The 12,416-nt window shown below is 46.1% G+C and overlaps 1 protein-coding gene across 3 annotated transcripts in view; it reads right to left on the bottom strand.

Annotated features, from left to right (window-relative positions):
• CACNA1A (calcium voltage-gated channel subunit alpha1 A) overlaps positions 1–12,416 on the bottom strand; it is a 241,325-nt gene that overhangs the window by 105,259 nt on the left and 123,650 nt on the right. For all 3 annotated transcript variants that reach the window (XM_057708526.1, XM_057708527.1, XM_057708528.1), the window contains exons 7-8: positions 1,654–1,757; positions 425–540 (exon numbers count right to left, since the gene is read on the bottom strand). In XM_057708526.1, the coding sequence (XP_057564509.1) occupies positions 425–540; positions 1,654–1,757 (220 nt within the window). The remainder of the gene's footprint in view (positions 1–424; positions 541–1,653; positions 1,758–12,416) is intronic.

Below are 12,416 nucleotides of genomic sequence, written 5' to 3' on the forward strand. Positions count from 1 at the left end.
TCTTTAAACGGCTGAACAAATAACTATGTACCTACTGTATGTCAGGCACTGCTCTTCTTAAGTGGCTTAGCTTGGATTACCTTAGAGACTCCTTAAACAGCCCTTATGAGGCAGGAGCTATCATTATCTCTGTTTAACAGGCAGGGAAACCGAGGCACAAGGAGGTGAGGTGCATTGCTAGGAGGTGGAAGAGTTGGGATCTAAACCAATGTCTGGTTTTAAAGCTCTTAGGTGTTATATATGTCATATTCTGGCTTCATCCCTCTGGGTTCTTGTTGCTAAAAACTGGGACTACCAGTTCAGATCCTCTTTCTCCTCCCATCACGACCCTCCCCTCATCCATCTCCAAACTGCATGCATGACTCTCTGTGTGCTCCGTGGACTGGGATTTCGATTCCTGGGCCCCAGGATGAAAGGGCCTCACCTGCTTTCGAGATCCACTCCATGTACCCATTGAGCTCTCGTTCAATCTGTTGCTGCCGCCTCAGCTTCAAAAAAGCCCGCCGGTTCTCTACCCGCTCCCTTTCTTTGGCAAACTCCCTGAAGAAGCACAAAAGAGCCAGGTCTGGCTGTTTTAGATTTTAGGGAGTTCGTGTGTGTGTGTGTGCGTGCGTGTGTGTTTGTGTATGTTTGGGGATCCAGAATCCCTGGAGGGCAATGCATTTCAACAAGAGGAATCAGGTCTTCTAGGAGAAGATCAGAATATTATAGGAGTGGGTATTTCTGCCAGCTTCCCACATTTCCCAACAGCTGCACCCAGTTAGAGAGAAAAACAAACAAACAAAGCCATAAACCATGCCATGGTTGCATACCCCATTCTCATTCTTTGTATTCCTGGCTAAAGAATAATGTCATCCCTCTTTTAAGTTAAGTTAATGACACACAAGCTGAAGATTTCTATGGCAGCCTCACTTCTGTGATATAGGACCCTCTTGGCTTCCCTTTTTCCTCTTCCTGTTTGGAATGTGAGATGGCTATCTTGTGAACATGAAGCAGCCATCTTGAGACCATGAAGCATCCATGAGATTGAAAGCCTACAATAAGATGTCAAAGTGGAAAGCCAGAGGAAGCTGGGGTCCATCATGGCACCATGGAGCCACCAAGCCAGTCCCAAGACTTCTTATAGTGAGAAAAATGAAACTCATTTATGATTAACCCAGAAAAACAATCTTGGGGGTAGGGGACAATGTGTGTCATGAAAATGCATGTTTGATTGTATGCTATGATTTTATATTTGGAAAATAGTGGACCTATTGTATCTTTAAAAAATGTAAATTATAGAAATTAAAGCTCTATCGAATTTTCTTGTATTTTGGGTTGTGGGCCTGAAAATTTTGAGAGAACCTTCCAAGTGAGAGGTCTAAGTTACCAAGAGACTTCCCTCCCCCTGGGTGGAGGTAGCTCAATGCCAGGGGCACAACTTGGTGAATGAAAGCTGGGCTGGATTTCAGCTCCCATGAGTCCCTTCACTGGGTGCCTCCAGCAGTGCACAACTTATGCACCTGTACATGACTTGCTGATAACTGTCTAATAGCCCAAAGCAAGAAAAGAGGCCTATTCTCTGCCTGGAGAATGAAAACAAAGCTTCGATGGCCTCTTTCTGGGAAAAAGATGGTGAGGGGGAGTGGGATGGGGGGAGGAGCAGAGACTTACCCAGACAGCACACCCAGCACGAGGTTCAGCATAAAAAAGGAGCCGATGATGATGAGGGGGATGAAGTACAACCAGTTCCAAGTGTTCCCTGAGGCATCGTTGCTCTATGGGGGTGAGGAAGGAAAGCAGGTGAGCACTGAGTGGGACTCAGGTATGACCTGACAGGTGGAGGAAGGGGGAGCTCTGGTTCTCCTGGGGCTCCGTCCTTAAATATCCTTGGCCTGTGGAGTCCTAGAGCTCTGGTAGCCCAGAGAGGGAAAGAGAACACAGGATCAACCAGTGGGAGAAACTCCAGAAGTACCATTAGAAGGACAAAGCCCCCTCCTAACATGTAGTCCTCACAGGACCAGAAACAAGCACGAAATTCAGGAGGACTCCCCAGACCAAACTCCAGGAGGAGAAGGAAAAAAAAAAGACCACTGAAATGTAAAAATGAACTCTTGGTTCCCTTCCTTCTCCCCAAAACAGTCAGAATCTCCCTTTAGAGGAGGTGCATGATGGCAGGGTCTGATGGTCAGGTTAAATCACCAAGCCAGACGGCAGGACCATGAACCTTTTCCTCAAGTGTCTCCCGCTTCTATTGCCTACAGCCTCTATGTCAACCACAGAAAAATTCCCAGAAATACCTAGATCAATTTTCAAGGTGGGGGAGAAGTCCACAAATAGAACATTCTTCTCTGGGAGAACAGAACATTGTGCCAAGAAGTGAGAGGAGGGGAAGAAAGTCAGAGAAAGAAATAGAGAAAGAAAGAAATAAAACTCCCCAGCACTTATAGAGTACTTATTTGTTCCAAACACTAGTCTAAGCATATTACCTATGTTGGCTTATTTACTCATTTAATTCCCACGATGTCCCTATGTTACTGTCATGCATTGAGGAAACTGAGGCCCAGAAAGACAAAATTGCCAGCCTGAGGTCACAGAGCTATACAGTGGTGGATGTGAGATTTGGACCAGGTGGCCAGGCCCCAGAGTCTGTGGACTTAATCTCTGTGCTGGGGAAGGCTTCCAGTGGTTCATCAGCTTTATGGCATTTGCAAAATGTGGGGCTCCTAAATGTGGCTTTAAAAGCTCATCTTTAAAAGCACATTCAGTGCTACTGCTGCCCTGCAGAAAGGCTAAAATGAGAAAGACTGACACTATCAGGAGCTGGTGAGTCTGAGGAGGAACTGGAATTCTTGCATGCTGCCAATGGGAGGGTAACAAGGTGTATGAGTTTCTTCTGGCTGCTGTAACAAAGAACCACCAAGTGGGTGGCTTAAAACAACAGAAATTTATTGGTTCACAGTTCTGGAGGCTAGAAATCCAAGATCCAAGAATCATAGTAGTAGCAGCGTTGGTTCCTTCTGGAGGCTCTGAGGGAGAATATGTCCCATGCCTCTCCCCTCGTATTTGGAGGTTTGCTGACAATCTTTGGTGGTTCCTTGGCTTGTAGATGCATCACCCTGATTTCTGCCTTCATCAACATATGGCTTTCTCCCTGTGTGCATGTCTGTCTCTGTGTCCAGATTTCCCTTTTTATAGACACAGCAGTCATTTTGGATTAGGGCCCATCCTAATGACCTTATCTTAACTAATTACTCTTGCAATGATCCCATTTCCAAATAAAGTCACATTCTGAGTACTAGGGGTAGGGCTTCAACATGTGAATTTTGGAATGGACACAATTCAATCCATGATTCATGGTACAACCCAATTTGAAAAATAGGTTGGGAATTTCTACTAAAATTAATCATGTACCTTCACTATGACCTGAACATTTCATTCCTGGGATGTTATCCAACAGAAATGTGAACCTGTGTGTGCCAAAGATACATGCAAGAATGTTCATGGTGGTGATCTTCATAACAGCCCCAAACTGGAAACAATCTGAATCCTTGTTAACAGGAGAGAAGATAAATGAATGGAATATTGTGTAATGAATGACTGCCATCTACCACATGAAACTTTATAGACTTGGCATCACGTAGAAGAAGCCAGACAGAAAAGAGCATGTATGTAGGATTCCATTCATGCAAAATACAAAGACAGGCAAATGAGCTGATGATGTTTGAGGTCCAGAGGGAGTATCCTTTGGGAAGGGTAGTGACTGAGGAGGGGGCATGTGGAGGAGTTCCCGGGGCTGAGAAGGTTCTGTTTCCTGATCTGGGAGCTGGTTACACACGTGTGTTCAGTTTGTGAAAATTCATCAAGTTCCTCACTAGTAAACTGTGAAGTGTTCTGTATGTTCATTTTACTTGAACCAAAAAAAAGTTTTCATTTTTTAAAAAAAGTCAGCTTTACCTTAAAAAGCAAGGAGATTCTGGGCTTCCCTGGTGGCACAGTGGTTAAGAATCTGCCTGCCAATGCAGGGGACATGGGTTCGATCCCTGGTCCGGGAAGATCCCACATGCTATGGAGCAACTAACCCCATGTGCCACAACTACTGAGCCCACATGCTGCAACTACTGAAGCCCACGTGCCTAGAGCCCATGCTCTGCAATAAGAGAAGACACCATAATGAGAAGCCCACGCATTGCAATGAAGAGTAGCCCCCACTCTCCACAACTAGAGAAAGTGGCGCACAGCAACAAAGACCCAACACAACCAATATAAATAAATAAATTAATTAATTACTTTAAAAAAAAGCAAGGAGATTCTGACACATGCTACAGCATGGATGAACCTTGAGGACATTATGCTGAGTGAAATAAGCCAGACACAAAAGGATGAAAACTGTATGACTCCACTTATATGAGGGTCCCAGAGTTGTTAAATTCACCGAGACAGAAAGTAGTATGGTGGGCAGGAGCTGGGGGAGGGGGACAGAGGATTAGCGTTTAACGGGGACAGAGTTTCAGTTTTGCAAGATGAGAAAGTTCTAAAGATGGATGGTGGTGATAGCTGCACATCAATGTGAATGCACTTAATGCCAATGAACTGGACAGCTAAAAATGGTTTAGATGGTAAACTTTAGGTTGTCTATTTTACCACAATAATTAAAAAAAAGAAAACAAACAAAGCAAAAAAGCCAACTTCCATCATGGACACAGACAGGTTCTGGGGACAGTGAATGTGCCAGTCCCCGGCTCACATCCTGTGCTAACAGAGTTGCAATGCTTTGCTTCTGGAAGGCTCTGGATGAAAGAAAAGGGTCAGCTGAACAGGGCTGGACAAAAGGACTGGCTTTGTGCTTCCCCCTCCAATGATGCTGTTGCCGCTGAGGCCTTTCGTTTGCATTTCTTAGGGCTAAATATAGCCCAGGGAGAGAAAGCCTGCACTGGCCAGGAGAAGAAAAAAGTCTGGGCTGTGTCAGGAAATGGGTTTGGGATGGAGACAGAGTGGGTGGGTCGGGGGAGAGGGGCAGGACTGAACAGGGAGAAATGGCTGAGGCTCTTGGTACCAAGGGAGCCCCTCCACCCCAGGATCTGCCCATACCCCAGCTCCTTGACATGCTGAACCACCTGGCCCCATGATGCTGCCCAGCATAAAAGACACTCACAATGCCAGGTCCTCAGCCTACTTGAGCCCATTTAATCCTCTCACAGAAGGTGGTATGTAATCCTCCCCATCTTCCTGGGTGAGGAAACTGAGGCATATAGAGGTAAAATCCCATGTCCAAGGTCCACTGCTGTGGGCTGCGCTATATTCCCCTCAAAAATATGTTGAGGGACTTCCCTGGCGGTCTGGTGGTTAAGACTCTGCACTCTCAATGCAGGGGGCATGGATTCGATCCCTGGTTGGGGAACTAAGATCCCACATGCCACGGGGTACAGCCCTCCCCACCAAAAAAAAAACCAAGATATGTTGAAATCCTAACCTCTAGTACCTGCCAATGTGACCCTACTTGGAAACAGGGTCTTTGCAGCTGCCATCAAGTTAAGATGAAGTCACAATTGTGGGCCTTACTCCAACATGACTGGTGTCCTTTTAAGAAGAGGAAATACCAGGTGAAGAGAGGGACATACAGGGGAGAGGACAGCCATGTGACAACGGAGGCAGAGATTGGAGGAGGGATGCAGCTGTAAGTCAAAGAATGCCGAGGGTCGACAGTCACCACCACAAGTCGGGAAGAGCAAGAAAGAATTCTACCCAGAGTCTCAGAGGGAGTGTAGCCCTGCTGACCCCTTGATTTTGGACTTCTGGTCTCCAGTACTGTGAGAGAATACATTTCTGGCTTTTTCTTAAGCCATCCAGTCGTGGTACTTTGTGGTGGCAGCAACAAAGAACACAGCCACTGAGCTACTAAATGGTGCCACCTCCTGACCCCATCACTGTGAGGTCCTCCTCTCCTGTCATTCTCCCCCTGGATCACTCCAGCCACACGGCCTTCCTGTAGCTCCTCAAATGCATCAAGCACAGTCCTACCTCAGGGCCTTTGCACCTACTTCTCCCTCTGCCTGGAATGCTCTTCCCCCCAGTTTCCTATATGGCTCCCCTCACCTCCTTCAGGTCTCTTCTCAAATGCCACTTTCTCAGGGAGACCCTCCCTGATGGCATTATTATTATTATTATTATTATTTTTAGCTCTTTATTGGAGTGTAATTGCTTTACACTGTTGTGCCAGTTTCTTCTGTACAACAAAGTGAATCAGCTGTATTTATACATATATCCCCATATCCCCTTCCTCCTGTGACTCCTTCCCACCCTCCCTATCCCACCCCTCTAAGTCATCACCAATCATCAAGTTGATCTCCCTGTGTTATGAAGCGGCTTCCCACTATCTATCTATTTTACACTTGGTAGAGAATATATGTCAATGCTACCCTCTCACTTCATCCCAGCTTCCCCTTCAACACCTCCCTGCTATGTCCTCAAGCTGCACCCTTCATTTCTTTTTTTTAAATTAAAAAATTCTTTTATTTTTAGTTTTTTTGGCCTCACCACACAGCTTGTGGAATCTCAGTTCCCCAACCAGGGACTGAACCCAGGCCCTCAGCAGTGAAAGCGCAGAGTCCTAACCACTGGACACCCAGGGGATTCCCACACCCTTCATTTCTAATCTCATTTCCTGCTCTATTTTTCCCTGAGTACGTCTCCTCCTCTATACCTATTTCTCCTTCACACTGACCATCTCCACAGCTGGAATGTCAATTCCATAAGGGAAAGGACATTGTGCTTTTCATCCCCTGAAGTATTCCCTAGCACAATGCCAGGCATGCAGGCAGTGCTCAAAAAGTGTTTGTCGAATGACTGAATGAGAGGTGGCTTCCCGCACAGTCTACATCCTCCACCCCAAGCTATGCTCCCTTCTCCCTCCTCTCTCCTTCTTTCTCTCTTGTCTTGCTTTTCCCTTCCTGGAGACTGGGATTCTGCTGCCTCATTTTAGAGATGCTTGTTCTCTTTCCAATCTAGCCCAAATGACTCAATTCCACACTCTGGATCCAACAACTCACAAAGAAGTTGGCAGAAGGTTGGGTGCAGTTTTTGATTAGTAGGTGGGCTTTCCCTGGGGTTTGCTCAGGAGCAAAATAGGGAATATATTTCCCAAGCAGAAAGACTGGAGCTGCCATGGCCATTCTGTGATAGCACAGAATGTGGCAGACACAGACCTCCCGTCCTGGGTCTTACCTCCTTTGGCAGTTCAGGTTAAGGGTGGGTGTGCGCATGAGTCTGGGTGTAGGGAAGAGGAAGGGGAAGGGAAACTGGCTTGTCAAAATCATTAATAATACTGGTAAAGTTCTCTCAAGATTGCCTTGTCTTTCTTCCAAAGGCTCCAAGAGTTCTGCTGCCTGCAATGCCATTCTTCATTAGAGCTGTCACAAAATATTTCCTGAGATATGGCATGATGGCCCATTCCGGGTCTGCCTGTGGTTGGCTGAGGGCCATATGATCGGTATTGGCCAGCAAAGAGTGAGTGGAAATACCTTTGTCACTTTTGGACCAGAGCATTGAAGTGCCAGTGTGGGACCCTCCAGGGCTCTCTTTCTTTTTGGGATACCAACTGGTAGTGTTCTAGGTGCTGGTTGCTCCATTAGCTAGGTACAAAGTGACTCTGCTGAGTATACCAACCTTCTTACCCACTGCTAATCTGCACTGGACATGTAGCATGAACCAGAAAAGGCATTTGTTGTTAAAATCACAGTGACATTGGGAGATGGTTGTTACTGCAGCATAACCTAGATTTCCTGACTGATACACCCTGATTATTTCCTCAGTTCACTCCTTTACTTCCTTTAGATTTCTTTCAAATATCACTGTCTCATTTACTCTTATATGGATCTCAGGAGGCAGATGTGGGGGAAAGAATGTTTCCTGTGTGTTCAACAGAGAAATTAAGGCTCAAGACTACAGTGAGCTGGTTGTTCTCTGAGCCTCTGCCTGGAGCCCAATTTCTCCTAGATCTTGGCTTGGCTAATTCCTTCTCTTCACTCATCTTTTCATTCTACTGTGCCCCTTCCCTAAGAAGCCTTCCCAGTCCTTCTAACCAAAAGGGCTTGCCACCTACCCACCAGCACAGACAGACCTCTCATGCACTTCCCAGCATGTTTTGCTTTCTGAATCATTTTGTCAATTTATGGATTTGCTTGGCATGTCGTCTTTGCTTCTTAAAATGTCAGCTCTCTGGTCTCCCAAATAGCACCTGGCACCTAGTAGGCACTCACTAAGTGTTGGTTGCATGGTAAATGCACATAATTCTGAAGTCCCTGTGGGCGGATTGTTTAAATAATAACAATGACAGAGAAATGTATTTATCCCAAATCCCAATGATCAGACTGTTTCCCTGGGAAACGGAGAGACAGGTGGGACAACTGTCACTTTAGTAGAGCCTGTTTGAGCTGACAACACACCCCTTGATTCCCAGAATCTCCACACCCAGAGGATGGGGAAACTGAGGTTGAGAGAGATGATGTGATTTGCCTGGCTTACAAAGGCTGTGGATGGCACGGCTGGGGCTAGATCCATCCTTCTGGCTTGCATGCTACTGATTTCTTTTCTACCTCACTCCTTCACTGTACTTACACAGTATTTTCTGTTTATAACAATTGGCCCGTGAGAGCCTTAAAGCAGAGGGAAAATACTGATTCACCCCAGCACTGCTGGTACCTAGCGTGGCGCCTGGCGCTTAGCAAGCGCTCGATAAATAGTCATCAAACAAATTAATGGCTGAGTCCCAGTAAAATCCTTAAGTGCCTTCTGTTTTATGTCTTATTTTCCTCTAATTTTTGGAGCATGGTTCATTCAGAAAAAGCATAGAAGATATAAAAAACAAAAACAAACAAACCTCAGCTCAAGAGAACACTCAACTCCCCACCATAAGGGATAAAAATGGGGTGGATTTGACCATGAAAGAGCCAAAGCCCCCCAGTGGCCATGAGGGAGGTCGTACGTCTGTCCCAGTTTATACCTGTTATTAAATCATGCAATGCCTGTTAATTATTTTTTGAGTCCTCCTTTCCTCATTTGCTCTCAAAATTGTCCTAGTTAGGGCAGTAAATTATATGGTCTCTCTGCCTCTGAGGTCTCCTGCCACCTTCCCTGTCCTCTTCAGCTCCTTCTCTCACCCTAACTTCTAGCCACACAGGCCACCTGGCTGCTCCTCACAATTGCCAGGACCACTCCTGCCTCAAGGCCTTTGCACTGGCTGTCCTGTCCACCTGGGTCTCTCTTCCCTGACATACCTACATGGCTCTCCCTCACCTCTTTCAGGTCTTTTTAGAAAAACTCCAACCTCTCACCTTGAGGATCCACAACCCCTCTAATGCTTTATTTTTCTCCCAAGATTTCATCACCCTCTTACACAGGACTCGGCAAACCACCACCCATGGGCTAGCCACCTGTTTTTGTAAATTAAGGTTTATTGGCACATAGCCATGCCCATTCATTATGTATCTTCTCTGTGGCTGCTTTTGTGCTATAAAAGCAGATTGAGTAGTTGCGACAGAGACTGCATGGCCCACAAAGCCTAAAATATTTAAGATTCTGCCATATATAAAAAGTTTCTTAATTATCTTGTTGACCGCTTGCTTCCCCCATTAAAATGCCAACCCCCCCAAACAGGGATTTTTGTCTCTTCTGTTTGTTGCATATCGTTGGTGCCTAGAAGGTTGCCTGCATGCAGTACACATTCAATGAATGTTTGCTGAATGAATGAGTGATCTAAAGTTCCCCCAGATCTGATGCTTTCATGTTGGCCAAAATGAACATCTATGAATTACACTAGGGCTTAGGTCAAATATCAGTTTCAACCATTAGTGCAGTTGTCAAGGGACTTGCATTTATAATCATCAACTAAGCACAGTTCTGCCGCTTTACTAATTGACATTAACTGAGGGAGAGAAACAGAGAGTAAAAGAAACACACAGAGAAAAGCACAGAGGGACTTCCCTGGTAGCGCAGTGGTTAAGAATCGCCTGTTAACGCAGGGGACACAGGTTCGATCCCTGGGCTGGGAAGATCCCACATGCAGTGGAGCAATTAAGCCATGTGCCACAACTACTGAGGCTGCCCTCTACAGCCTGCAAGTCACAACTACTGAGGCCATGTGCTGCAACTACTGAAACCTGCGTGTTCTAGGGCCTGTGTGCTACAACTACTGAAGCTTGCGTGCCGAGAGCCCATGCTCTGCCACAAGAAGCGGCCATGATGAGACGCCCGTGCACCTCAAGGAAGAGTACCCCCACTTGCCACAACTAGAGAAAACCCACCCGCAGCAACAAGGATCCAATGCAGCCAATAAATAAATAAATAAATAAAATTAAAAAAAAAAGAAAAGCACAAAGAGGTGTGGAGGGAGAGGGATAAAGAGACGAAGAAAGGAAAGGAGGAGAGAAAGAGACAGAATGAGACAGAGAGAGACAGAGAGACCAAGAATTAACAAAGACAGAGAGGGAAAAAGAAAGAGAAGGGGTGAGTCAGAGAGAGAGGGAGGGAGTGTAACAGTTAATGCCCAGTGCTGGGTTCAAATCCTGACTTCACTACCCTTGAGAAGGGCATCTTGGCAGGTCACTGCATCCCTGTGGGCCTCAGTTTCCTCATCTGGAAGATGGACCTAAAAATGTCTCCCCTCATGAGGTTGTTTTATGGATCAATTGATGATACAAGGAAGATGTAGGGATGCAGTAGGCTCTCAGTGAATGGCCAAAAGTTAACTCAAGATGTATTGGTCCTGCCGGAACCGCAGACTCTTCCCCTCCCCACCCCAGTAGCAACCAAGAGAGGGCAGGTCCCATCACCCACACTGCACCCCCAGGCTGCTTTGGCCCAGCTGATGAGGAGCACATTGGGGATGTCCTCTGCGTCAGGTGGAGGTGATTTCTATTTTTTCTTTTTGAGTCTTGCAGGAACATATGGTGAGGGGGTCCCTGTGAAATGAGACTGCCTGTCACTCAAGCAATACACAGAACCACCGGCTTTTGTCTCCAGCAAATGGCCCCAGTGCAGCCCTCCTGGGCTTTCCCATCCTGCCCCCTTGAGCTCAGAGAGCCAGTCCTCCATCCTGTTTGCTGTAGGAGGTAGCAAATGACAGATTCTAAGGGAGCCAGCATTGAGTCAGAGCTGGATTCCAACCTTAACTCCCTGTGTGTGGCTCTGAGCCTCAGTTTCCTCATCTCTAAATTGGGAATATTTAAGGCTTTACGTTAGAGGGTTAACATCAAGGAGTCACAGGCTGGTGCACAGAGAAACACCCAGAAAAGTGCAGGCACAGAGGAAATGGCTGATAGCCCATTATGATTCCAGAAGGCTGCCCAGATCCAACTTGGGCCCCAGGAAGGTCCAGAGATGGGCACAAGAGCCATGTGGGTCCTTCAAATGTTGCAGGACAAGGGCATAACTTGGCTATGTTGACTGAGGTTTATTTTATAGCAGTTAGACATGATTTGGACTGCACTTTTGGCACAGAATTTCAATATACTTGCCACTGCAGTCTTTAGGCTTGGATAAGTACTCACCCTACCACAAAGTCCTAAAGAGGGCAGGTCCACCATGCCCAGGGATGTGCCAATGCCTCATCTTCAAGGATCCCTGGTCTTCTATAGCAGAGTGTCCCCACATTGGCACTCTTGACATTTTGGATTGGTGGGGGCTGAGCCAGACATGGACAACAAGAACTTCAGTTACTTGCTAAACTATCACCTCCTTGGAGGGTTTTCCCAGCCAAGTAACCACAGAAGTCATTGTGAGATTCCCTCAGGCTCAACTGGGGTGGGAATCCTTGGGGAGTCTGTGAATTTGCATGGAAAAAATTTATCCTTTGCTTTACCTAATTTCCACCAGAAGTGGGGCATTTTCTTCCATTATGAGGGGAGGCAGCAAACTGCAACAGTGTGGGCAGAACCAGTGATGCCCATCATCCACAGAAATCACATATAGTTCATGGATATCTTGCAAAATCTTTTAGCTTCAACATTCCCATGAAATCATGGAGGTTATCTGACCCATCACCAGGTACTGTTGGCAGTGTGTTATAAACACTAAAACTATATCACAAATCTGTTTTTAAAAATATTTTTATAACAATTTCAGTACATTTGGCTTCCTTCATTATCTCATGCCTTTTAATTTATTAGACTTTAAAAATCATTAGACTGACAAAGGGGTCTATGGCTCAACAAGGTTTAAAATTCTTTCAGGTGAATTCTCTTTGCTCCCAATCTTCCATCTTTCTGCCCCAGACTTAGTGAGAGCTTTAAGAAATTCCTCCTTTAAAAATTAACTGCCCTCCCATGCTTCGTCTCTCCCTCCCTCCTTTTCCATCTCGCAACCCCCCACCTCTTTTCCTCTCTCCTAATCTCCCCTCCCCTCCTCCACCCCCAATATCTATTTCTCTGGGTTCAGCTCAG

The sequence above is a fragment of the Hippopotamus amphibius genome, chromosome 15, assembly GCF_030028045.1.
Source record: "Hippopotamus amphibius kiboko isolate mHipAmp2 chromosome 15, mHipAmp2.hap2, whole genome shotgun sequence".
NCBI lineage: Eukaryota > Metazoa > Chordata > Mammalia > Artiodactyla > Hippopotamidae > Hippopotamus > Hippopotamus amphibius.